We start from the raw sequence: 27,964 nt of genomic DNA on the forward strand, positions 1-27,964 counted from the left end.
CAGTCGCTGTGTTTCCAACTGGATTTGGTTTGCGCATGCGCCTGGGATTTGGCTTGCTCACGTGCCTCTACCTCAGGATGAATTTCAGGTTGTGTTGGTCGCAAAGCGTCTTGGGAAAGGTAGTACACTACCGGAGTTGACGCTAGGGGGATGGTTTACCCGGCATGCTTTGGGGTGGCTTCCTGTTTCGGTTGCTAAGTGACCATCGGGCGGTAAGTTTGTTTTGAGGAGAGCGGGAAAGGCTTGAAGGGTAGAGGTAGGCCTCGTTGGGAAGTGGGTTGTGTGGAGCTTTCCCGGAGCCCCTTGAAGAGGATTCCATTCTTTGAGGCAGTGTCTGTGACTGTCAAGCAGCTCTTCCAGGAAGAGGAATCGATGTTCTTGTCTGAAATACTGTCAAATTTGGTAAGCATGTCATTGTCTTCTGTTCCAATCTCTCTCTCTCTCTCTCTAAAAGCAAACCATTTTATTTATACATGGGAGAAAGATATAGAATTCAGTAGATCCCATAGATGTGTGAATAGTATCTCTCTATATAAAAATGGTCTGTGCATAATGCGTACCTTAAAAACAAAAGAACCAATGAACAAAATCACACCAAATTTGGCAACAAAGAGTCTCACAACACAAGGAGTGACCATCACTCAAAAAATTATGATTTTGTCATTTGGGAGTTGTAGTTTCTGGGTTTTATAGTTCACCTATAATCAAAGAGCATTCGGAACTCCACCAACAATGGAATTGAACCAAACTTGGCACACAGCTCTCCCATGACCAACAGAAAACACTAGAAGAGTTTGGTGAGCATTGACCTTAAGTTTTGGAATTGTAGTTCACCTATATCCAGAGAACACTGTGGACTCAAACAAGGATGGATCTGGACCAAATTTGACAGGAATGCTCAATATGCCCAAATGTGAACACAGATGGAGTTTGGGGAAAATAGACCTTGGCATTTGGGAGTTGTAGTAAGTGGGATTTATAGTTCACCTACAATAAAGGAGCATTCTGAACCCCACCAACGATAGAATTGGGCCAAACATCCCACACAGAACCCCCATGACCAACAGAAAATACTATGTTTTCTGGTGGTCTTTGGTGACCCTTCTGACACCCCCCTGGTGACCCCCCCCCCCGGGTCTTGACTTCTCAGGTTGAGAAATGCTGCCTTAAGGCCACCCAGTCCAACTCCCTTCACCAGGGCAAGAAAACATAAAGCCCTCCTGACAAAGGGCAATCCAGCCATTCACACACATACATATACGTATATGACAGATACAGTATCAAAGATTTGAAAGGGACCCCTAAAGAAGGACAATGATATGTTGCATGTTCCAGAGGAAGCAAACCAGACAATCTCTACATCATCACTGGCAAAGAAACAGCAAGAAATACTGTTTACTCACAAGCAAAAAGGCATTGCATACATTAGAAACCAACACTTTCTCATTACTTTATTTTCCAGATCACCAGACTGGGCCACAGCAACGCGTGGCAGGGGACCGCTAGTTTAATTCTGTTCTTGGAAGTAAACAACTTCATGTCCTCGTTGTGTCTTCCAATTATTATTTTTTTACTTCAGCTCCCAGAATAAATAATAATAATAAATATTTATATCTCATCTTTCTCCCTCACGGAAGCCAAAGCAGCTGACAACATATTAAAATAATGTAAACAACAATCCAAATACATCGATAGTAAGTATAAAACATCATAAAATAACAAGAATCCAAGCCAGAGCCACTGGTAGTTGAGTCCAAATTACCTGGAGGACTAGAGTTTGGGAATTTGGACTCTCTGTTTAGGTTGCATCTAATAAAACTACAGCAAGCATACTCAAAGCCAGGAATTACAGGAGTTGTCTTCCACTTACAGAACATGGATTTTTTTAAACCAGAGGATGATTTATAATAATAATAATAATATATTTATTTATTTATTTGATCAGTCATATGACCATTTCAAAATGGAACATGAGTAAAAAACAAGGCAAAAAGGTGAGGACAGCAGCTGACCTTCCATTTATAGTCAGAATCTTATTTTCCTGGTTCTTCTTTCAGGAAATCTGCTCTTTTCTTAATAGCTTTCAGAATAAAAAGGCTTACTCTGATTATGCTGGATCTTTCCTGCCCTCGCAAGAGGGATGTCAGAATATCATTTCTGTTGGGGGACCTGCAGTTGGATAATACTGGATGTAAATATCTGTCTCACAGTTCAGTATATGCTGGACAGTCAATTAAGAAATGTTCAATGTCTTCCACTGTTTGTTCTCCCCATACACAGAATCTCTCTCTTCTTGGGATGTACAGTAGTGCCCGGTTTGCACCATAATACCAAGTTGTTCAAACCTAGCCCTAGTATATATTCTTCTTAAGGGTAGTGGAAGTGGAATAGTTAGGTAGTGCTCTAAATGAATATTCCTTTTGTGGGAAGCTAAACACCTTGTGGCTGAAGACCTACCTATGCTCTCTAGGTCCAGCTGTGCATAGACGTCCCGAATGCGCCGCTTGAGCACTTGCCCTGCTCCGGGACCCAAAACACCCAGAAATTGCAAAGGCAGACCGAATCCAGCCAACTCATTATTCAGAGCCGCCATCTATGATGACTTCTGGTCATGCTGGACTTGATCTTCTAGACATAGACAAGGAAGTCTACTGGGATCCATAGAGTTTATTTTGACCAGTAATTAAACTGTCTCATTAAGATTTGAGCTTTTACTGGGAGTATTCCTAGCTCAGCCCTTACTGCCGCCATCAGCGTTGTTCTGGAAAGGCCCAGGAAGGTGTGAAGCTGCTTAACTTGGAAGGCTTCGATCTTGGCCAAATTGATTTGCCCCCAAATTTCAGCCCCAAATATAAGTGTTGGCATTATTTTTGTTTTAAAGACTTCCAGGGCAGGTCTGATTGTGACTGGGTATCTATGATGGTACAGCTTATAAATGGAACCTGCTGCTTTTGTTGCTCTTTGTATACTATGAGTAATATGGTTAGCACAAGCACCAGATGAAGAGAACATAATGTCTAGATATTTGTAGCAATTAATTTGTTCCAAATGTACGCCTTTCAGGGACCACGTGTACCGTTTCCAGAGGATGATTTGTAATAGGTGGTTCCAAAAAAAAAAAAAAACAACAACTTTAAACTACCAACCTTAATAGCCAACCTTACTAACCTGCCTTAAGCATCATGAAAGCTTAATAGCACAACCTGGCAAATATATTTTAAGGGAGAGTAGACGTTTTTGGAAAACTAAAAGGAATACTTTTTAAACTCTGCTGATTATATATATATTAGCCGTCCCCTGCCATGCGTTACTGTGGCCCAGTCTGGTGATCTGGAAAATAAAGTAACGAGAAAGTGTTGGTTTCTAATATATGTAGTTTCTTGATGCTTGTGGGTAAACGGTATTTCTTATTGTTTCTTTATCAATGTTGATGTAGAGATTGTCTGGTTTGGCTGCTCTGGAATATACAATATACAGGGTGAGGCAGCATAACTTCCTTTTTTCAAAACTTAATAAAACCCATTATTGTATGAATCAGAAATTTTTAATTTTTTTTGTAATGTAGGCGCATACCTAAAGATTTATTTTACATAGTTTTGAAGATCAAATTAGGTAGGTGTCGTCCCCCATTCTCCATACACTGAGTAAACCGATTTCTGGCGTTTGTTATGACTTGCCAGCATAACAGGCGTTATGTTGGCAATTTCTTCCTGGATGTTGGTCTTCAAATCTTGTAAGGTCCTTAGACGGTTCACATAAACACGGGATTTCAAAAAAACCCATAGAAAAAAATCACAAGGGGCTAAATCTGGAGAGCAGGCCGGCCACTCCAAATCTGCTTGAAAAGTAGGCCTCAATGGCAAAAGCACGCTCCTCACTGTTCCAATGCATAATGGCGACGGAACTGTGCATGGACAAAACTTTATACTCCCACCCCTCGAACGAGACCACTAGCGCTCTGCTACGTCTTCAACTGACTGAATGGCGCCCATTTAAAAAAAGGAAGTTCTGCTGCCTCACCCTGTATAATTGTCCTTCTTTAGGGGTTTCTTTCAAATCTATGATACTATATCTGTCATGTTGGTGGGCAGGAAAAGAAATTTAAAGATGGGCTCAAAGCCAACTTTTAAAACTCTGGCATAGACATTAAGAACTGGGAAGCCCTGGCCCTTGAGAGCCCCAGCTGGAGGTCAGCTGTGACCAGCAGTGCTGTAGAATTTGAAGAGGCACGAATGGAGGGAAAAAAGGGAGAAATGTGCCAAGAGGAAGACACATCAAACCAACACTGACCAAGACCGCCTTCCACCTGGAAACCAATGCCCTCACTGCGGGAGAAGATGCATATCAAGAATAGGGCTCCACAGTCACCTGCGGACCCACCACCACTACACTGATCTTGGAAGACTATCCTACTCGGACAATGAGGGATCACCTAAGTAAGTATGTATATAAATGCTTTGTTTGTTTTGAGTGACATCATAACTCAAAATCCGCTGGACGAATTGCCGCCAGATTTGGAGTTTGGGGGAAATAGACCTTGACATTTGGGAGTTGTAGTTACTGGGATTTACAGTTCACCTACAATCAAAAAGCATTCTGAACCCCACTAACGATAGAATTGGGCCAAACTTCCCACATAGAACCCCCATGACCAACAGAAAATACTGTGCTTTCTGGTGGACTTTGGTGACCCTTCTGACACCCCCTCACGACCCCCCCCCCCAGTGGTCCTGAACCTCAGGTTGAGAAATGCTGCCTTAAGGCCATCCAGTCCAACTCCCTTCACCATGGTAAGAAAAAATAATCAAAGTCCTCCTGACAAAGAGCTATCCAGCCATAGATACAGATATATATTATTCAAACACACACATATATATGACAGATATAGTTTCATTGGTTTGAAAGGGATCCCTAAAGAAGAACAATTATATGTTGCATGTTCCAGAGTAGGCAAACCAGACAATGTAAATCAACACTGACAAAAAACAACAAGAAATACTGTTTACCCACAAACATAAAGAAATTACAAATATTAGAAACGGGGTTACATTCCCCCTGAGGACACAGGTTCCACAGTCAGGGGCTCCTCCTGGTGTTGGCGATGGCCTGGAGGGCCTTTGCACAGTTAAAACTTGTGCACCAGCAGCGACTGTACTTCGAGAAGCCTGACTTGGCCATTGCTGTCCATGCCTTAGTTACTTCTAGAATGGATTACTGTAATGCACTCTACGTGGGGCTGTCTTTGAAGACAGCTTGGAAATTGCAGTTGGTGCAAAGATCGGTAGCCAGGTTACTAACTGGAGCTAGCTATAGGGAGCATGCCATACCCCTACTGAAGCAGCTCCACTAGCTGCCTGTAAGTTTCCAGTCCCAATTCACAGTGCAGATTATTACCTATAAAGCCCTACACTGTTCAGGTCCAGGCTATCTTCATGACCGCATCTCCCCCTATGAAGCGGCACAGGCTCTAAAATCTGCCGGGGAGGCCCTCCTCTCGGTCCTACCTCCATCTCAAGTGTGGTTGGTGGGGGCGAGAGAGAGGACCTTCTCCGTGGTAGTCCCCTGGCTCTGGAACACCCTCCCCAGGGAACTTAGACACATTACAGCACTTTTGGAAAGAGCTAAAAACTTCTTTCTTTTCAGCAGGCTTTTGATAATGTTTAGACAGTTGCCAGAACTGACTGCTAATTACTTAGCACTTTATATCCACACTGTATGGGCCTTCAGCTGGGCTGCTACATTGATTTATGTATCTTTTAATCAACAGTTATGGCCATATTTTATTGAATTTATTTAATAGATGGGTTTTTTTTACTTAATTTATACATCTGATTTATGTAATGTGTTATTGATTTCACATGTTGATGTATTTTATTTTATGTAATGTATGACACCTTTTTGTGCTATTATGTAAGCTTCCCCGAATCACTATGGGAGATGGTGGTGGGGTATAAATAAAGATGTATTATTATTATTATTATTATTAAAGAAAGGGAAGAAAAGGGGACAAAGAGGAAAAAAGAAATAAAAAGGGGGGGGGGAAAGGAAATGGTATGAGGGGAAGAAAGGGAAGAAAGAAGGGACAAAGGAAGAGAGAGAAGAAAGAAGGAGGAGAAAGGAAAGATAGATGAGGGGAAATGTGTATGAGAGAAAGCAAGGAAAGAAGGAAGGAAAGGAAGAAAAGCAAGAGGGAGAAGATGTATGAGGGAAACAGAGGAAGGAAAGAAAGAACCACAAAGAAAATGTATACGCAGTCGATGCCGGTTATACGCTAGTGATTTATAAAGATGTTAAGCAACTCCAAACTTAGGACAGAACCCTGAGGCATTCTAACTAGTCACTTCTTTCCAGGATGGAGCAACCATCAGGTCCAGTCGGTGAAGCAATTACTAATCCACCAAACAGTAGTACTGTGTGGCCCACAGTTCACCAGCTTATCTTTATCTAGGTTAAAGCTTATAATATAAAAAACTCCAACAGCCTAAGTGTACTTTCATCTGCTATCCAATATGTATTTCGTTGAGAGTAAACTCAATTGAAAAAATATGGGAGGGTGGAATTACTTCAGTATTTTGCTGTTAAGTATTGTATACTCAAACCCTGAAAGGATGGATTTACCCTCTTAGACTGCCATTGTAGGTACAGTGCACTGAGAGAAACTTCAATTGGGAAAGAGAGAGAGATTTACTTCTGTTGTTGTTGAAGAGACAGCGTTAATACTGTCTACACTATTAATAATTTCTTGTACCACTAACAGTAGTATGATATGCAAATATCACTAGGCAATTGTGGTTGTATGTTGATGTTCTGAACACATTTTCTTGTATTTGTGAGTGAAAAACAGGCCCAGCAACCTTTTTTTATAGTCAGTCGGCAACCCTGCCTCAGGTTAAGACATGACAATAACCTAACCATGAAACTTGCATAAGCACTTCTGAAAGAGCTACTGTTTAGATTGGCTTTCACTGGCAGAGCCAAATATTTTAAGGGTTTCATTTTAGGTCTTTTGTTTTTAACTGTTGGTGGTTTAAAATATAAGTCAGGCTTGGAATTAAAATAATAGGCATGTTGTTTCAATTTGACAAATTAGTTCACCCATATATGAGTGTGTCAATGGTTAATCTGAGTCTAAAAACCCTACATGCCTCAGATCTTGGAAACTCAGCAAGGTAGTAGTAGTAGTAGTAGTCATAATAATAATAATAATAATAATAGTTACCTGCCTCTTCTCATCACTCGAGGCAGGATACAACATAGTTAAAACACATAGCCAGAACACAGTACTATTAAAATACACAGAACAAAGATTAAAATACTGATGAAATTTAAACATAAAATCCATATTTTAAATATGCGTAGATCTTCCAGAAGACATAGGTTTTCTGAGTTGATTGGTCTGTTTGTTTGGCATGTTTTTGTATGACATTAGAAACATTAGAGTGTGTTGAGCACTCCCCATTTTACCAGTCCACAGTCTTTTTTAAATCCTGTGGGAGTCTTGTTAAAATAGATAGTTACCTGGCTCAGAATGGAGATTAATCCATTGTCTGTCATATGAATGTGTTTCAAAGTACTACAAGCAAGCACTCAAGTAGATGGGGCTACTTCATTCTATGCGCTCATTTGAAGTCAAATCATGCTGGATACTACACTTGGATAAATTGGATTACTAAGAGTTCAATTCTGCATCCAAAATAGTTCCCCCTTGGGTATTCAGTCATAGTTTTGAGCTTTTCTAGGCATTTAGCATTTTAAATGTTACCCAGATGGATGTAACATTTGGAGCAAACATTTTTGTTTTTCTGAACACAAATAATTTACTTGAATTAGTTTAGAAATGGCCAGATTATTTTGTTGGTTAATTATAAATTTGATTTATTTTGAGGCTATTTATGTATCATAAATGGCATATGGAGTCAGATCAGTGTTGATTTACATGTTTAAAGTAGCTTTCTTTAAATGAGGTCAAGGTAGTGCATGTGTTTCTTCTTCACACTTCATCCTTGAAGCAATTCCTCTTAGTGTGTTATCAAAAATTTGAACCCAAAATTATGAATTATGATCTGTGGCTCCATTGGGTCATACAGTAAGCCTCATTGCTTTCTCCATTTGTCCTGTAGTAACCTTTCATGAATTTCCCCAAGAATATTGTCCCACTGCTCCTTGGCCCTCTGAATGTAGCCTCATAATTATCATAATCCCCACACAATAACCCAGGGACATGGGGGGCACACAATAAGTTTGTGCAAGTACTTTGGGTCTTTTCCTCTTTTACCCTGATATGATCTGAGATAATTCTGGGAATGCATTCTTCACTCTGTCATCTAATCGGACCCCCTCCAGGGACTTCCATTGAAATGGCCAACATCCTAAAGCATCCTTTTGTTTCTCTGGACTGGCACCGACTGGAGCTGATATATCAAGGCCCAATTTCAGCCCATTATCGCTTGCCTCGCCATATTCCTTTCTGATCACATATTATTATTATTTATTATTATTAACTTGATTTATACCCCGCTAAAATCTCCCGAAGGACTCAATGCGGCTTACAAAGGCCAAGGCCATCAACAAAACAACAGCATACAAATACAACAATAAAACTCATAAAGCAAATAATAAAACATTAAGCAAAACAATAAAACACTAAAAACAATGACACCATTACTCATTTAAAAGCTAAGGCCGAGCCAAATGTAATGGACAAAATTTAAAAAGTGCTGGACTTGACAGGTGATATGTAGAGGTTTTTGGAGGTAGGTGCAATGTGCAAACAATCCTAAATCTCTAACAACGTGCATTTTGTCATAGGGACATAATGCCAGGAGTTTCCTATTCTGGAAAGGCACACTGGAACAGCCAGGTCTTCAGGCTCTTCCTAAAGACTGCCAACGTTGGGGCTTGTCTGTTGTCCTTGGGGAGAGAGTTCCAGAGTCGGGGGCCACCACAGAGAAGGCCCTGTCCCTCGTCCCCACCAAATGCGCTTGCGACGCAGGTGGAATCGTGAGCAGGGCCTCTCCAGATGACCGAAGGGAACGTGTGGGTTCATATATGGAGATGCAGTTCCGCAGGTAGGCAAGTCCCAAACCGTAAGTGATGAGTCCAGGAGGACACCCAAACTGCGGACCTGTGACTTCAGGGGGAGTGTAACCCCGTCCAACACAGGTTGCCACCCTATACCCCGATCCGGTTTACGATCAACCAGGAGGACCTCTGTCTTGTCGGGATTGATCTTCAGCTTGTTTATCCTCATCCAGATAGCCACAGCGGCCAGGCACTCGTCCAGTACCCGAGGGGCTTCCTTGGAGTTAGGTGGAAAAGAGTAGTAGAGTTGTGTGTCATCTGCATAGAGATGGCACCTAACTCCAAAACTCTGGATGACCTCTCCCAGCAGTTTCATGTAGATGTTAAAAAGCATGGGAGACAGAATGGAGCCTTGCGGGACCCCACAAGTCAAAGGCCAGGGGTCCCAGCAGGCGTCTCCCAGCTTCACCATCTGGAATCGACCCTCCAGGAAGGACCGGAGCCACGACAAAACCGTGCCCCCGAGACCCATCCCAGAGAGTCATCCCAGAAGGATACCATGATCGATGGTATCGAAAGCCACTGAGATGTCGAAGAGAACCAGCAGAGTCACACTCCCCCTGTCCAGCTCTCTGCGGAGGTCATCCACCAAGGCAACCAAAGCCGTATCGGTGCTGTGGCCAGGCCTGACGCCAGACTGTGACTGATCCAGGTAATTGATGTCATCTAGAAAACTCTGAAGCTGGGAAGCGACCAGTCGCTCCAGAACCTTGCCCAGAAAAGGGAGGATGGAGATTGGTCTGTAATTATTCAGCACCGTGGAGTCAAGGGAGACCTTTTTAAGGAGTGGTCGAACCACAGCCTGTTTTAGTCAAGATGGAAAAAACCCCTGCTCCAATGATGCATTAATGATCAACACAAACCAATCAGTCAACCCATCCCTGGCCGATTTAATTAGCCAAGACGGGCAAGGGTCTAAAGCCGACGTGGTCACCCTCACAGCACCAAGGACCTCCTCCACGGTCTCAGAAAGAACAAGCCTAAAAGAATCCCACAAAATTGGACAAGCAGATGCCTCAGTCACCTCCCCTGGCACTGTGATGAAATTGGAGTCTAGCTCAAGGCGTATCTGAGCAACTTTGCCTGCAAAATGGTGTGCAAACTCGCAACACCAAGTTGCTGGGTCATCGAAGGTCTCCACCACGGGTGGGTGAAGGAGTTCCCCAAAAACCCGAAACAGCTCCGAAGATCTATTGGCTGCAGACGCTATATGGGTAGTTGTGAAAGACTCCCTGGTTACCCGTATAGCCGCGGTATACGCCCTAAGAGAGGCTGTAGCCCGTGCTTGGTCAGACACGTCTCGAGATTTCCTCCATATGTGCTCTAGCCCCCTTCTCGTGTGTTTCATCACAGCCAACTCCTCGGTGTACCAGGGAGATGGTGTGTCTCGAATCAGCGAGATGGGGCGTTCGGGAGCGATCGTATCTATCGCCCTGGTCATCTCCCTGTTGTAGGCGTCAACAGGATCACCAGGCTCCATGGCAGGAAGAACCCCAAGATTCCTCAGGAATCCCTCCGGATCCATCAGTCTCCTGGGGCGAACCATCGTAATTTGTCCTCCACCCCTGTGGAGGTTAGAGGTTGCAGACAGTCTAAAACTGATCAGATAATGGTCAGACCATGACAAAGGAAGGATGTTTTGTTCTTCCACTCTGACTCTTACACTGTCCGCCACAAAAACTAGGTCGAGTGTATGTCCAGCCTGATGGGTGGGTCCAGATATAATTTGTGAAAGCCCCATGGTCATCATGGCGGCCATGAAGTCCTGAGCCGCACCAGTCAGAGAGGTCTCAACATGGATGTGCTGGTTGTGCTGGGAGATCAAGGCCGAATTGGAGACCATATCTGCTAGCTCAGGCAGGGAAACTGCTGAGTCGCGGGGTGGGCGGTACACCAGCAGAAACCCCAAGCTATCACGGTTCCCCACCCTTAGATGGACCCACTCGAACCCAGAGGTACCTTCAGAGGTGGATCAATAAATTGACACAATCTTCAAAATAATCCAATGACAGTGTATTGAACTTTCCTGCTCATCTTCTTGGCGAAAATGTGAACTTCTGATTAAAGAACATGGAAAAACTTTTTTTATACATAACTAAAGAAGCAAGATAGATATTTCCTAAGACTTAAATAAAAAGTGCAATAAAGAAACTAATCTGAAATGTCTACCACATAAATCTGACCTTTCTGAGGAAAGCTATAGTCTTGACCAGTTGAAACCTGGAAATTAGCCATTGGTATGAATGGGGCTTGACTTGTGCTGACAGTATCTGGTAGATAGTTGATGATCACACAAGGGAGAGGAAGGTTTGCAAATGCTGAGATGCTTTCCTGTCATCCCATGAATGCTGACAACTGTGGCATCTGTTGCCAGAAAGCAGGGCAAGCCAGAATATAAACAAGGACATGCACATTCAGAAAGGACCGATTCAAGTTTGAGCGGGTGCCATGAAGTAACCTCAAGCCATTTATTTAAACCCATCTGAGCTAGGGGTTTTATTCGCTTTGTGCCACCATATTAAAATGCAAAGACAGTCTGGTTTATGAGCCTGCTACAACGGCATTCTTGAAACCTACCAACCTAAGGTTGCCACTTTGGAACCAAGCACAGGGACACCGAGGTTGCCTTAACCATTTTGTAGTATTGTAGTTTTATCAAGTGACATTATGTCAGATGAAGAGTTTGTGTGTGTGTGTGTGTGTGTGTGTGTGTGTGTACAAGAACTGTAATTAAAGCTATACTTATTGAAGGAGTGCATATTTCTGTTCAGTCTTCTATGACAAAAAGGTTTCAAAAGGTTTCAAAAGGTACCAGTAGATCCTTATTCCTGCCCTCCTCTGTTTTGGGAATTGGGCCTTGTAATGTCTGTCTATTTTATTCTTTCTCTCTTGCCAGTCTTCTTCTGGGCGCTGCAATGGCAAAAACTTGTAAGAGAAAAAGTTGTGTTGGGCTCTTTTATAAAAATGGAATTCCAAAGGAATCTTTTTCTTTTATATATTACCCTGTTCTGCAGTTTATATTAAGAGATATCAAAAGCAACATATCCAGCATTTGAAACTGCTTCTTTGAGAGAACGCCCAAAACTGTAATGTTGTGACTTTTGGGTATTTTCTAAATTTCTGTCGGCTCTCTTCCCAATTCTGTTAAACTCTTGATGGTTTTCCTTAGCACCTGATCTCCCTAACCTTCCAACTCAACTCAATGATTTATTACGGTCTTTGACCAGCACACTATAGAATGGGGCACAGGTGCCCAAGGAAGGGAATCACAGTTCCCCAGTAGGTCAGATAAAAAAGCAGATTAAAAACATGTTATAAAAGAGACAGATTAAAAAACAGACTAAACTTACAGTTTAAAGTGCATGTATGAGTTTACTTCTTGGGAGGAGAGCAATGTCCAGTCTCGATAAAATAGTAAAGAGTAGAGACATCAGACTGGCAACAAAGATCCGCCTAGTCAAAGCCATGGCATTCCCTGTAGTAACCTACGGATGTGAGAGCTGGACCTTAGGGAAGGCTGAGCGAAGGAAGATCGATGCTTTTGAACTGTGGTGTTGGAGGAAAGTTCTGAGAGTGCCTTGGACTGCGAGATGATCCAACCAGTCCATCCTCCAGGAAATAAAGCCCGGCTGCTCACTGGAGGGAAGGATACTAGAGACAAAGTTGAAGTACTTTGGCCACATCATGAGGAGACAGAAAAGCCTAGAGAAGACAGTTATGCTGGGGAAAGTGGAAGGCAAAAGGAAGAGGGGCCGACCAAGGGCAAGATGGATGGATGGCATCCTTGAAGCGACTGGACTGACCTTGAAGGAGCTGGGGTGGTGATGGCCAACAGGGAGCTCTGGCGTGGACTGATCCATGAGGTCACGAAGAGTCGGAGACGACTGAACGAATGAACAACAACAACATGAGTTTAAAATAGGGGGTAGCTAATAGGAAATATCAAGCCACTGGGAGACTCTAAGGAGGGATGAGATGGGAGCATTTACAGCATTTCACTTATTACAAATCACTCTAGCTGTATTCCCGGCAGGAAGTTGCCTAGTGGAGTCAGTCATCAACTGTCTAATGTTAATTGCACGCAACTTGGCAACACTATGGGTTATCGCAGAGCAGGAGTCCGAGAGCAGCAGGAAGGTGTAATATCTTTCAGTGTGCCCTGAATGTTTTAAAAGCCATGGAGTGATGAGATTAGCTCTAATGTCTCTATAGAATACACATTGGAGTAGTCCATGTTTGGTTGTTTCAGTGTAGCCAGACTCACACGGGCATAGTCTCCCCTGGGCAAGGGTCTTCCGGTACGTCCCCTCCAGTACTGCCGATGGAAGGGCATGGCATCTTGCCAAAGTGAAAGCTCTTCGGTGTTTAGGCACCTCCAGGTTTGCTAAGTAAGCCATGGGAGCAATGAGATATCTGTTATCTTGGCTAATGTTGTATGCTGGAGAGCAGGCTAAGTCTGATTGTCGCTCTATAGCCAGTATCCGTTGTCTGATAAGATCATTAGCTTGGTCCCATCCCATACTTAGCAGTTGTCCTTGAGAGAAGCCTAGAGTTGCGATTTTGGTTGCCACGACCTGAAATTCACCTCTCAGAGTTAACGGGCCAAGGCCACATGTTAAGAAAGACAGATGCAGCCAATAATTGAGGGTGGCTGTCCACACTCTCACCTCCACTCTCACAAGGCCTGTCTTTAGTTGCAGGTTGGCATTTGAGACACATCTGGGGATCTGTATCGCCGATCTTAGACATTTTGATTGTACCTACTCCATAGGGCCATAGTTTGAAAAGGGGCCAAGTTGGGCTCCATACATCATTTGTGCTATGGATTTTGCCTCAAAGAGCTTAAGTGCTGCTGGTATGAAGTGGCCTCCTCCCGTCTTGAGAAACTTTAAGATAGCTTATGAGCTCTTTTGCGCTGTCTGTGCTACATAAACCTCCCATACTACAAAGTACATCAAGTCAGCTTGTACAGGTACATTTATAGTTCAAAATGCTTGATAATGTGATGAACAAAGCTAATGGAAATGATTCCTGAATCACCTTGTCTCTCTGTGTGCCATCTGCTGCTAGTGTAGTGCAAAATGGTTTTAATAGACAATATTCTTGCTTGATTTATTTTTAACTAGCTGTAGCACTCAAGTGTCATAAACCATCATTACTTATAGAATTCAGTGACATGGTCTTGCTGGTCTGAATTGGTATGCAAAGAGATCTTGCGGCATTTTTGAAACCGGTAGCATAAGCTTTTGCAGGCTCAGGCTTAAGTAGACTTTAAAAAATATATAAAAAAAGAAAATATTTCACAATATTTGGGACAGGATAATATTCAAAGGATATCAGAAGAACAAAGAGAAGAGCTAAACAGAGAAATACACAATAATGTTATGTAGTAATTACTGTAATTACAAATTTAACATCAAAACATCGCAATTTATTGAAACAGCTGTGGATCCGAGTGGGAAGCAGACTGTGTTGGATAATACAGAATGTTGGATGAGCGAAGGTTGGATAAGCAAGTCTCTACTGTACTCCTCTTTTCTGAGAAGCAGGGAACATGGTCCTTGCTGTAATCCAGAAAAGTACTTCTGATGATTTCTAAATGGATGCTGCTTATATCTTCCTGATTTGGGAGGGAGGGAGATCTAAAACACAGAAGCAACTTAGTGCTAGTTTTTCCTTCCTTGCCCAACAAGCACAGAGAAGCCACACAACAATTGTGTATGATGAGAAGTTATTTTGCCCTCCCCACCCAGCAGTATGTAAGGCAGGATATAGCTTTAAAGATAGATGTACGGCAGTGCCAAGAAGAGGAATCTAGCACTAGCAAAACCTGCACAGCTCTATCTGCTAGCCAGGGGACCCTGGGGAACAGCTCGTTTTATCAGCTTCTTGGGCAATGAGATCTGACATGTAGGCTGCAAGTAGCAACCTGTTAAATTGTTGCAGCAGTCAGCAGAACAGCTATGAAACTATGAAACTGTTGTTGTAGCAAGGAGCCATTCCTGTACAATCTGCCAGGAGCTATTGACCCTACTAAGAAGGGACTTGAATTATAGAACCTGAGTTACTTGCATTATAAAACCTAAGCTCTGACCAGCCAGCAGTGCAGCTGCATCTAATGTGCAGGGCTAAATAAGTTAAAACTTATTTAGCATGATTCCATTTTGCGATAAATGAATGATTGCTTGAAACCTTGAAAGCTGGGTTTTCTCCTTTAATGGGATTCTGATTTGCAGAACTGTACCTTTGAGAATATCCCTTCAGGTTATTTCAGCCTAGACCAACTAAGCCTATTTACTTGTTTCACTTTGAATACACTACTAGTAGAAGGGCCAGGCTGTGAGAACTGCACAGAGAGGTTCTGGAACAGGAATTTTTCAACCTTTGATCAGACGTTTTTGGAGTCTTAACATTTTCTCCCAGATAGAGGAATGCATGCTGTGTTCATTTCTCCATAGTATAGTAGGGTTGGTGAATGGGATGCTTTCACAGGGTAAAAAAAGTGAACAAAATGGTTACCTTGGCAACTGTCTACTGAAAAAACAAATGCCATGGAAATTTCCACTAAATTGCATGCAGGAGAGAATCCCATGCTCTGAACTACAGCAAACCTGGAAATTCCTCTACAACACTTGCCAAGCCTGGATTCTTGTCACCTTTCAGAATTGTTTCAGTAATAATGGATGAACAGGAACTGAATAATTTCTTGGGCTGGGTTAACTCTATAGGTTACACACTGTAAAGTCCCAGGCTATGTGAGGGGATAGTCTTATCCCATTCTTACAATATTTGGCTTTTTTAAGACAGAAAGAGAAAACTTTACACCTTGGGATGTTGTGGTTGTTGTCATTTTGGCAGATAAAAGTATCCACCCCTGCAGTTGTGAAGAAATTGAGAGTTTGTGCAAACCAGAAATTGTATGTAGTGAATCCCATGATCTTGAGAATTACTATAAATTATTTGAATTATGAGACGCAGTTTCATAATGAGCTTTGTCCTTCAATAACCCTCCATTAATTGCTTTGGAATGTTGCATAACACACCCTGGACTTCCAGGAAACATTCCCTTAAATTATCCTATCCCTCTCACAACGAAGTGGGAGACATGGGGGAAACACACAATGAACTTGCATCACAGCTCGGGGTCCTCTTTCCTGATTTTACCTAATATGATCTGGGAACATTTCCTCTTCCATGCCCCAAGCCAGATCCATCCTTTGCTGCACCCATTGAGAGGATCATCACTCTAAAACATCAGTTTATTCTGGACTAAATAATTGTGTACATCATAGCCAGGACATTAAAAGCTTTATTCATTGTAAAACTGCATTCCTTTCTGATCATGCCCCTCACAGGTGGATCAATAAATGGATAGACTCTTCAAAATAATCTATTGACAGTTTATTTGAGTTTCCTACCACAACGAGAATCAACCAGCCATGATGTCTGAATGAATCCCAGACCAATTATGAAACGGACCCTAGCCATACAGTTTCTGAACCAATCAGGAGCTAGTGCGGGTATCTTGAATAGTTGTCAAATGAAATAAATATGCTCTGTGTTTGCAATTGTGGTATGCTAGTTCTTTGGAGTGCTTTCTTCACTGACATCTTCTTTGACCGTTGAGAATAAACCTCTGATTTTGCCTTCTACCTATCTGTGTCTCATTTGGCCTTCTGAGAAGCTAGATACACCAGGCTCCCAAACCTTCAGTTCTTGTGGAGCTAAAATCACAACCCCATTTTGGGAGAAAGGTGCAATAAAAATAAATAAATAAAATGGTACCAGAATGTCCTTAGTTATTTATTAAATGCACCTTTTGTCATTCTCCCAAGACAGGATCCTAGGTGGCTTCTCAGGGATACTTAAATAGTATGTTATTCAGATACTTGTCCAACCTAGAACTACTTACTGTTAGCAAGATTGCTAGTTTCTGTATGCTGTGGCTGGGGCCTGGGACATACTTGCTACCTCTTGCAATTATTATGGCTCTCCTTGTGCACTGTGCTTAATTGCATACCATATAGAGTAGCAGTAGAAAACATACCTCCCTGAGTTGGGAAAATACAAAAAGATGAGGGCATGAGCGACACTGAGGTAAGGTGATCATAAAATACCGCTTGGGTTTTTGTGTCCATCTTGACTGAATCAGTTGTCTTCAGTTATCACAAAGCCATTGCAAATGAGAAACTGCCTCCTGTTTTTGTGTAGGAGAGAAATATGTAAGGAATGATAGATAATAGTATGATTCTAGTGTTCTCAGTGCAACCATGATCTTGGATGAGGATCAGAAGCTCTCAATCTATCTGAGGATGGTTGGTCTCCTCTGGACATCTTCAAAAAGAGGCTGGGCAGCTTTAGCTGGAGATCTCACAATCAACAGAGAGTTGGACTAGATGGTCCACAAAGCCCCTTCCAACTCCGATTCTGTTACTTTAGCTGTGGAATTAACAGATAATAGTTTTGACCTATGTTATGGCGTTTTGTTTTTATATCTACAGTTGAGGAGAAATTTTTAGGTTGTCATGGGTGGTTTGAGAGAATATGGGGAAAGATTCTAGCAGACATGCCTTGCATTTCTTCCTGGGGCAGAGAAGTTGCAGACGGATGTAAACATTGGAATGTTTGAAATATGGATTCCACCCACTAGCTAGTAGCTCAGTGACCACCTTTAGAAGTCTCTGTCCAATGAGAAGTAACAGCGTGCAAGTTGCCTTGATTATAGTCATCTTTGGAACTAGAGATCAGGCCAGTTGTCACCCATTCTGAGCTATACTTTCAAAGCTCTACTCAGATTTTAAAAAGTATTGCTAGATTGAACCCCACGTTCGGTGTTATCAGTAGCTCTGATAGAAGCCTTTTCCTGCACATCAAGCATCTCAAACATACTATTTGTCCTCTTTTATTTTCCAGCTCTTTCCTTCTATCTTTACCATCTCCTGCTAAATCACCTTTACCAGAAATACCTATGGATTTGAATGGGAGGCTCTTGACAGCCAGATCAATTATGCAGGATAAGATTACTCAGTGATGTTCTTTTTCTTTAGATCATAGACTTCGTGCGAACTACCACTGCCTTAAGAGGAAAGCAGGCAGAGACTGCCTGCAAAGCTGAACATGCTAATGGGGGACAATGGATTCCAAGTATGAGAGCTGGTGTGTGTCTTTTCTATTTACTTATTTACTATTTACTGTATTTTATCCCGCCTTATCTCACCCCGAAGGAGACTCAGAGCAGCTTCCAAATTGGCAGATCCAAGAAAGATATCCCATAGGGAGACGAGGAAGCGGATCAGACCTGATTTTATAATTGTTAAAAGAGATGCATATTGGATGTGGACGTACACAGAGTTGGATGAACTGTGGTCTTATCTATAATATTACGTACACTTTGCAGAGAAAGATGGTAGAATTCAAATGGGAAAGGTCATATATTTTGAATGTTTCCAAGTGCTTAAAAATGTCTGGCATGTTTTAATCTAGAACATCAGATAGAGAGCTTCTTGGAATGATTCTCTTTGTAGTTTATTATATGCTTGAAAGGGCTTTGTCACTGGTTGGTTTTATTTGTTTTTTTTTTTAATTAGGGGAATCATTCTTAAAAAGGGGTTCTTAAAACAGGGACACCCCTGTGAAGTCCAAAGTCTCCATCAGGGTCCTAACAGCTATTGGTGTTGAATTTGTGCAGTTCAAGATCTGCCTTAGATAGATGTTGACTATATATACTGAGTCCCAAGTAGGCCATGCTCCATTAAAGGGATAAATATTCAATACTAACACATAGTTCTGCATTGTGAAACTGATATTCTGTTCCGTTTGGGCCCCATTACGTCGATCTACCCTTCCCTTATTTTCCTTTCCCTTTGACAGGGCACTTCCCTATAAGGTGAACCATTCAAAACTTCTAATTCTCACCAACAGTTTTTAGCAGCACAATCCAAAATACCATTACTATAACATGTTAATAACTTCTTTCTCTATAATGTATTTAAACATGTGTATGTTACAGACTTGGGTACTCAATGTCCAGAAATAAAGCAAAAATATCCACTCTTCTTTCTATTTCATCACACTAGAATAAAAATCCAATTAAAATCTGGTTTCTGCCTCCTGTAGAATTCTGGTGTTTGTAGTTTAATGAGGCTACAAACCCCAGAATTCTGCAGGAGGCAGAAACCGGATTTTAAGTGATTTTTCTCTCTAGTGTGATGAGGCCCTTAGTAAGCTTGGGATCTCGTGCTTTGTTTCTGCTGCTGAAGGATGGGTTTATTAATAAGACTACTTTGTCTGCCCACAGTTTAGCTGTATTCTCCACACTAGGAAGTCCCTTCTTGGAGTCACCCAGTTCCCTGAGTCATTACCACCCATCCCAGACACAGCCTCTGAAGGAGGAGCAACGACACACGGTGAGATGGAAAGTGGGAAGTGAGGCAGGCAAATAAAATGCTTCAGCAATAATAGAATAGGCAAATGTGGCAGAACCATCATATCCATATTCTGAATAGCTCAAAAATGTGGGGGCTTTTTTTTTTGTTCTTGGGCAAGAATAGAAAATGCTGGTGGGCTGTATGAGTTTGGTTAGATATGGAAATAGATGATACAATACTATGATTAGAATATTAGATTTTGAGCTAGGTGGCCCAAATTTAGTGTACTCAGCAGTGAAATTCGGCTTGTGCTAGTCATTTTCTTTCAACTTAGTGTCCTTTACAGGATAGTGATGAGTGGGGGGCTAGGCATAATGCCATCACTATTGCAAGTGTGGAATAAATAAAATAATTGATTTATTCAAAGATACCATTGTGGTGCTTTCCGTATGCTTTGTTTACAAGTGATATTTCTTTGGAAGGAAAATGGTTGATTTACAAAGACACTAGATGATGACCAATACAGGTTAAAGGCAAGAGCTGAGTTAATGATGAAGGGTTTCTCAATACAATAGTTTGCCCATAGACAAATCACTGAGCGGTGTAATATGGATAAAAACTTATTCGGATTTGTAACACTTAAATCTGAGTTTGAAAATCTATTGTACTCGAGGGGATGATTGATTGCAAAAATGTATAAGTTTTTTTGAATATGGAATGGAGGAAGACCAAGTGAAAGATTGTATGTTTAAATGAATTCAAAATATAGGTACATACATTCAGTTGCAACAATGGGAGAAGATTTGAACAAAGAATTTGAAGTTTGCTTTAAGTAATGATTTGAAAAACAAAATAAAATGCAAATACATAGTACTTGATATCAGAGAGACTTTCTGAGATGTATAAAGGCAGTTCTTGGAAATGTGAAAATGTTGGGACATTTTACCAAAACTTGGTCTTGCAAAAAGGCCCAGAAATACTGGATTAAACTATGTATGATGTTGAGAGAAATTGTAATGTTAAAATTATTATGAAACCAGAGATTATTTTTTGGGAATGCTGGATGATCAACTAGAAAGAAAACATAGAAGATTACTACAATATAGACTGCAGTGAGAATTGTCTGTGCATAGAAATGGAATGAAGCATTTATCCCATGCAAGAAAAAGGCAAATGACGGTTCCTAGCAATCTTGCCAGCTACACAACCAGGAGGTGACAACGCAGGCTGCTTGGCTTAAAAATGGAGAAAAGCACCTCCTCAGAGCCAGAGATGAGCGCCGCCTCCAGAAGTCGGAAATGAAAGGAGAAGCCTCTGCCTGTTTGTGTGTCTCATTGTATATGATTGTAAAAGGCATTGAATGTTTGTCTTTGTTTGTAAATGCTGTAATCCATCATCATCATCATCATCATCTAGGTTTTTAAGATGCCATAGTGGCTAGTCAGATAGCTGCTTAGTTTTAGTGATATAGATAATGAAAATCTGCTTTTTTGTATTATTATTATTATTATTATTATTATTATTATTATTATTTACTTCTGAATACAAATTAGTTTTAAAATAGGAATGATAAGATAAAAATATAATTATGTGTCACTGGATTGAACTTTGGGAATATGTGACAGTATCACATTTGGATTTGAATGCTTCTGAAGCTTTGCTGTAATGTTAGCCGCTCGTGATCACTGATTCTTCAAACTCCTCTCTGTGCCCAGGTTCTGAGCCCATCCCGTTTGCAGAACAAGAATTGCCCCACCTCTCCTAAGAAGGTAGAAACACTGAGCCCTCTACACCTGAGTTTCATGCCAGACATCAGCTATCAAGAAACAAAACAATCTAACTCAGATTCTGTGAGCCCCTTCAATGAGTCATGGCCCTCGACTGAGCGCAGCTCTTCCTCCCTGACTCCTGAGGGAGTAAAGGCCCGTCCCTTGGAGCAGGTGGTGGGGACCAAGGCCCTGTCTCCACTGAAGCTCCAGGAGCCTATCTCAGATAGTGAATCAGTTATTGCCAGGTGAGCCTCTTAGCCATTTCAGGAGTGTGACTATACTCATGTGGAGGCCTTTACTCATGTGGAGGCCTTGGAATCCCACCCCTGAATAAATTCCATGTTTAGGTTTTGCTGTCCTTTATGAGCTTACAACAGACTACTTTGTTATTAGCCCATATTTTAGTGACAGCTGTTACTTGCTGTAGATCAGTGATTCTTAAAGTGTGCTCCATGGAGCCCCTGGGGCTCCACGGAGCATACTGAGGGACTCCATGCTTCCCTTCTCCTCCTCCCCCTCTCCCAAGTTTTCTCTTTTTCCAGCTCCTCCATCTCCCTTGTCACCAAAAGCCTTTTTTTCTGCCTCCCTTACTGCCAAAATCCTTTTGTCCTTGCTTTCCTTCCTGCCAAACGCATTTTCCCCTGCCTAACTTGCCTTCAAAGGCTTTTTTCTTCACTTCCCTTGCTGCCAAGAGCCTTTTTTTCCTTACCTTCCTCACTGCACAGATCCTTCCTTTCTCCCGAAACCCTATTTCCCTCCCACTGCTCAGGGGTGCTTTGATTGTGTTTTTCCTGCATGGCAGAAAGGAGTTGAACTGGATGTCCCCTGGGATTTTTGATAAACCCCTGTGCTGGCAGGACTGAAGACTGACAGGTTGCAGGTTCAAATCCGGGGAGAGCGCAGATGAGCTCCCTCTATCAGCTCCAGCTCCTCATACAGGGACATGAGAGAAGCCTCCCACAAGGATGGTAAAATATCAAAACATCCGGGCATCCCCTGGGCAACATCCTTGCAGACGGCCAATTCTCTCACACCAGAAGTGACTTGCAGTTTCTTAAGTCACTCCTGACACGACAAAAATTATTATTATTATTATTATTATTATTATTATTATTATTATTTATTACTATTATTACAAAGGCTGGGTGGCCATCTGTTGGGAGTGCTTTGATTTTGCTTTTCTTGCTTGGCAAAAGGGGGTTGGACTGGATGGCCCCTGGGGTCTTCCACTGAAATATTGATAAGTTTATGTTGGTTAAAATTAATCTTAATTTTAAATAGTGTGTTTTCCATTCTTTTTTTTCTTTTTTTTTTTTGCACTACAAATGAGATATGTGTAGTTTGCATAGGAATTTGTTAATTCCCCCCCCCCCCCCCCCCCAGTTCACATGAACACTCTCCATCCATCTGGCCTGGCCTGTCTATAAAAGTTTAAAACACAATGTGTCATAAAGTTTGCCCACGCCTGATATATATACATTATATATAATATGTATTATAATATATAAACATTTCTTGGGGTTCCACAAGAAACTTTTGCTTTAAAAAGGGCTCCAGGACTAAAAAGATTTGAGAACCTCTGCTGTAGATAAATGTTCTTTTGGGACCAACAACATATTTGTTCCTATTGGCAACAACTCTCTTTCTCTCCTTATTCCTGAAAATCTGCCATGTACCAGCAGCCAGTAGCTCCTAGATCAGTAGTAGTCATGGACTGTCACTTTAACATCTGTGGATTAGTGCCTGTGTAGATGATTCCGGATTTCCTTTCTCTGGGTAGGTACATTGAGCGATTCCGTTATGGGAAGCCCACTAAACGTAAAGAACGCAGGGCATCTAGTGATCCATCTTCACAGTTCTGGTGGTTTGCTGGTAGCTCTGAAGACAACATCTCCAAGAAGGAATCATCACCATCTTCAGGTACTTGTTTCAGCCAAAGGAAGCCAATGAAATAAACTCAACATCAAGGCAGTGAGACTTAGAAATGATCTTAACCCTTTTGTAGGAGTAACGTTGTCTTAATTGTAATGTTAGCTGTTGTGGGCAGGCAGAATTGTATATCTGGGAACTTTGAGATTTCGGTAACAGTGTATACACTGCCCCCTTCACATTATCTAATTATAATACCGTGATTCCACTTTAATTGCCATGGCTGAATCTTGTAGAATCCTGAGATTGGTAGCTTGATGAGGCACTAGAGTCATATGATGGAAGGTTTTAAATATCAGTCCCTAAACTATAAACTCAAGGATTCCATGGGATGAAACTATGACACTTAAAGTGCAATTATCATGTGATAATTTGGTAATATGAAATTATCACAAAGTTCAGTTGAAGTCCATTTTCACTGAGACTATCACTCCATGTCTGCAGTTGTTGGAGGTCTGCACGTTTTTGGTAGCTGAGTGCTATGTCATCTGCATATAGGAATGTCCAGGGATGAGGTAAAATCAAAAGTTAAACTACTCATCTTCCACTCCGTATGCTAGTGTGCAAAAGTAGATTTTTAGTTATTTCTTAAAGGAGAGAAGGGGCTGTTCTAATTTCTTTAGGGAGGGAGTTCCAGAGGGAAGGTGCGACCACAGAAAATGATGGTTATTAATTTTAATCTACCAATTGGGTGTTTAATTGCTGTTGTCATTTGTGTTTATTTAATTTGCTCTCATAATTACGATAATTGTTTTAATTATCTGCATTTAATTTATTATGTATTTTTATTTTTACTGTGTATTGTAAGGCATCGAATGGTTGCCATTTATGTTGTAAATCACCCCAAGTCCCCAAGGGGAGATGGGATGGGTTATAAATAAAGTTGACTTGACTTGACTTGACTTGAGATGGACACTTGGCTGGGCACTCCCTGACTATGTGCCAAATGATGATATCCGTCAAAGACTAGGAATAAAAGTGATCAGCAAGAAAATGCAGGAAGCAAGACTACGGTAGTACGGCCATGTCATGAGAAGTGAACCAACATCAGTAGTACAAACAGTACTATATTTGGAGATTGCAGGGCAATGACCACGTGGATTGCCAAAGAAAAGATGGATGGACACCATCAACGACGACATGCGTGCTGCCAACCTGAGACCTGAGGATGCCCAAAACAAACCCCTGTGGAAACAAGAGTCACAATTCTAACCCTTCCATTGGGAAAATAGCTTAGAAAGGAGAAGAAAAGACTCGCAATGCGACTTTGGTTATCCTGTCTCTGTATGCCAATTCCCAGCTGTCACAAGAACTTTAGCCTCTTAGAAGGAATAGAAATCTGGTCTTCTAGCTGTTCCCATCAGACATATGTATACCAAAATTTTTAAAAAGCAATTTTGATTCCCCTTTAACCTACCAATTACCAAATAAATGTGTATGTGCTCAAAACCTTTTAAAAACAAGTCAGCATATGAAAAAGAGTTAGCCTGAATATATCAAATGACTCCTTGTCTAATCCACCCACAAAGAACCTGCTGTTGTGATGGAAGTTGTGATGATGGAACTTTGCAGGTTCATGATGGTTAGGGAAGCTAAAAGCCTTCCAGTTAGTGGGGATATCCTGAGAACTAACAATAGTCTCTTTGTAAGGATGACTGAATTTTAAGGGTCCTCAGCTGTAAATGAAATTGTTTCCTTGTAGATAGCAGCTCGAGTGGAGTGATGTCATCTCTATTCAGTCCTGGACTGGATCTGTCCCCCTCGGTGAGTAAGAAGGTACTTTCTAGGAGTGTATGTTTCCTATCTCAAGGGAAACTATAGCATAAGTCTCCTTACTTACTTAGGCGATCCCTTGTTGCCCAAGTAGGATTGTCCTCCAAGATCGGTGTACTGGCGGTGGGTCTGTAGGTGACTGTGGAGCCCTATTCTTGATCTGCATGTTCTCCTGCAGTGAGGGCATTGGTTTCCAGATGGAAGGCAGTCCCGGTCGGGGTTGGCTTGACGCGCCTTCCTCTTGGCACGTTTCTTTCTTTCACCTCTTCAAATTCATGCCTCTTCAAATTCTATAGCATTGCTGGTCACAGCTGACCTCCAACTGGAGCTTTCAGGGGCCAGGGCTTCCCAGTTCTCAGTGTCTATGCCAGAGTTTTTAAAGTTGACTTTGAGCCCATCTTTAAATCTCTTTTTCTGCCCACCAACATTCCGTTTTCCATTCTTGAGTTTGAAGTAGAGCAATTGCTTTGGTGGTTGGACAGCCGGACAACGTGGCCAGTCCAGCGAAGTTGATGGCGGAGGACCATCACTTCAGTGCTGGTGGTCTTTGCTTCTTCCAGCATGCTGACATTTGTCTGCTTGTCTTCCCAAGAGATTTGTAAGATTTTTTGGAGGCAACATTGAAGGAATCGTTCTAGGAGTTGCATGTGACGTCTGTATGTGATGTCTCCTATATTATTTTGGGCTCATTAGCAAGCTCAGTCCAACAACACTGAAGGATATTGTAACTGAATTAGAGATGCTTGGGCTCAATAGGTGGTCAATTCACCAAATAACCTCAGAACATTCATGGTCTATGAGACCAGCTTTCTTCTCAGATTTTGCTGTAAAATGGACCAGTTTTGTATATGTTGCCCTGCAACTATGGGAAGAAAGACAGAATATAAGTGACTGCCATATGTAAATTTGGCCGCATAGCCTCATCACCCAGCTTTGAGGACTTGTTCTGCTGTAGCCAAAGAAAGGATAAGATTGGCCAGAGTATTTCTCAGGAATCTTAATTTAACTTCATCTAGTCAGATCTTTTTATCAAGTGTTCTGGGAATGAGCTTGCTTGATTCCAGTGCTGTGCAAGCACAACTTTTCTCTTACTAACAGTAAGAGAAAAGTATCCTAACAGAAAGTTCTCCTCTGTGATTCTTTCTTTTGTATGTGTGAGTTTTAGCAAGGAGATTTTCAGGACACTTCCACACTGGACCCAGAAACTGTGAATCTTCAGATGAGAGCAACCAAACTCTTGCAGAAAAGGTATCAGCCTTCCTTGTATTTCACTTATTATCATGTAGCTTCACACAGAACTTTGAAGACCTCCTTCTTTTGGACTAGACCTCTTAGAATCTCCCTTGCCACTGACAAGGCTAGTTGAGAATTCTGAGAGCAGTAGTTTATAAAAAAAAGGAACTTTTCCAAACTCTGACTAGCCCTATTCTCTCATCTTAGCCACTACATCTACCTAAAAAGCTGTCTTTTCCCATACATATTTCTGTATGCAGCACTTCCTCCTCTGGAAACTCCAGGCATGTGAGTTCTGAAGGACTTGGCTCTACCTCTCCATCCACAATTACAAATGCCGTTGTGGACTTGGCTGAGCACATCCCACCTCATCTTGCAGCAAATCCGTGCAAAGGTAGGACCTGGGATCAAGGGCCTTTCCTCTCAACAGACAGACATTGACAGAAACAGAGTGTTTTTAAAGGAGTTGCATATACAATTCTTAGAGATTATCACCACAATAATCTACGAAAAGGTTGAGAGGAGACATGATAGCCACGTTTAAATATTTGAAAGGATGTCATAAGGAAGGGGGAGCAGGCTTGGTTTCTGATGCCCTGGAGACTAGGACTCAGAGTATATATTTATTTATATCCCACTTTTCTCCCATGGGTGAGTGGGTGAGATCCAAAGGTGTACAATGTATAAAAACTGCTGAAATTACATGACACAAAAAGCACAATGCATAAACCATATACAACAAACTTAATAAATATTATTCAAATTATAAGAAAGGATTTTTGACCTGAACAGGAGTAATAGGTTCAAATTATAGGAAAGGAGATTTCATCTGAACAGGAGGAAGAAGCTTGTCCTTGTCTTAACAGTATACCAGATTGGTAGTCAGGGCAATGATAAGACAGCCCAACCAACATTTTTTTTATTGGTGTCTTAGTTTTTAGGCCTGTTCCTGAGGTTATTTGGAGTGCTGATTCAGAAAATTGCATTGTATCGGCTGTGTCAGCTCTTAGATATGGTTATCATGGTTATCAATGGGCAAGCAGATGGCAACTAGTATATCATATATGTTCTGTATCTCAAAACCTAGAGCTGATAGGGGGGAACTGCTACCATTTTTGGAATCAGCAGGCCAGATATATCCTAAAACAGAACTAACATTTGAGGCATCAAAATGTGTGTTGGCCAGTGTAATAATGCTCTTCTGTATCCCCAGGTAACCTTGCTGCTGTCTCTTGCCATTTATCTCAAAGATCTCAGTCCCGCTCTTCCAAGAAACCAGAAGAGGACATCCTATTCCAGTGGCGCCTGCGGCGGAAGATGGAAGAGGCAAGCAAGGCAGCTGCTGTGATGCCCTCTGTAGCTTGGAGGAGCTTTGGCCAACTAGCATCTGCTGGTACCATGGTAAGGATTTAAAATGAATAATTGATTGTGATCTCGATGTGTAAATTAAGATACTAATTAAGACAGGAATAGAGACATGCTTCTAGAATACTGGTGCAGCTGCTGAGAGTTCCAATAACTTTATCCCAACCAACTCTGCTTTCATCATGGATGGGATATAGAAAAAGGCTCCTGCAATTGATCTTAACAAGTGGGTGAAATAGAAGAAAAATGGCATATATTGTTCTGGGCCACTCCATCTTTGCAACTGTGGACATAAGCTGATTGTTTTCTTCCTCATAGCTTTATTTTTTTTAGGGATTGATGAAATGGACAACTGATCCTATCGTAAATTGTATGCATTCCCACATGCAGAGGGAAAGATCTGGAAAAAAACCCAGATAGTTTGTACAGTAGAGTCTTGCTTATCCA

General features: G+C 41.6%; 1 protein-coding gene across 3 annotated transcripts in view; it reads left to right on the forward strand.

Annotated features, from left to right (window-relative positions):
• Positions 1-49: 49 nt before the first annotated feature.
• The window catches only part of PROSER3 (proline and serine rich 3), a 35,472-nt gene continuing 7,557 nt past the window's right edge, over positions 50-27,964 (forward strand). The window contains exons 1-9 of one of the 3 annotated variants that reach the window (XM_060783910.2): positions 51-402; positions 18,129-18,237; positions 19,379-19,487; positions 21,164-21,462; positions 22,998-23,137; positions 24,849-24,910; positions 26,085-26,167; positions 26,413-26,546; positions 27,366-27,553. In XM_060783910.2, coding sequence (XP_060639893.2) covers positions 18,215-18,237; positions 19,379-19,487; positions 21,164-21,462; positions 22,998-23,137; positions 24,849-24,910; positions 26,085-26,167; positions 26,413-26,546; positions 27,366-27,553 — 1,038 coding nt within the window. In that variant the 5' untranslated portion in view covers positions 51-402; positions 18,129-18,214. Of the gene's footprint in view, positions 403-18,128; positions 18,238-19,378; positions 19,488-21,163; positions 21,463-22,997; positions 23,138-24,848; positions 24,911-26,084; positions 26,168-26,412; positions 26,547-27,365; positions 27,554-27,964 lie in introns of all 3 variants that reach the window. The other 2 variants (XM_060783911.2, XM_060783912.2) reach the window with 2 other exon arrangements.

The sequence above is a fragment of the Anolis sagrei genome, chromosome X, assembly GCF_037176765.1.
Source record: "Anolis sagrei isolate rAnoSag1 chromosome X, rAnoSag1.mat, whole genome shotgun sequence".
Classification (NCBI taxonomy): Eukaryota; Metazoa; Chordata; class Lepidosauria; order Squamata; family Dactyloidae; genus Anolis; species Anolis sagrei.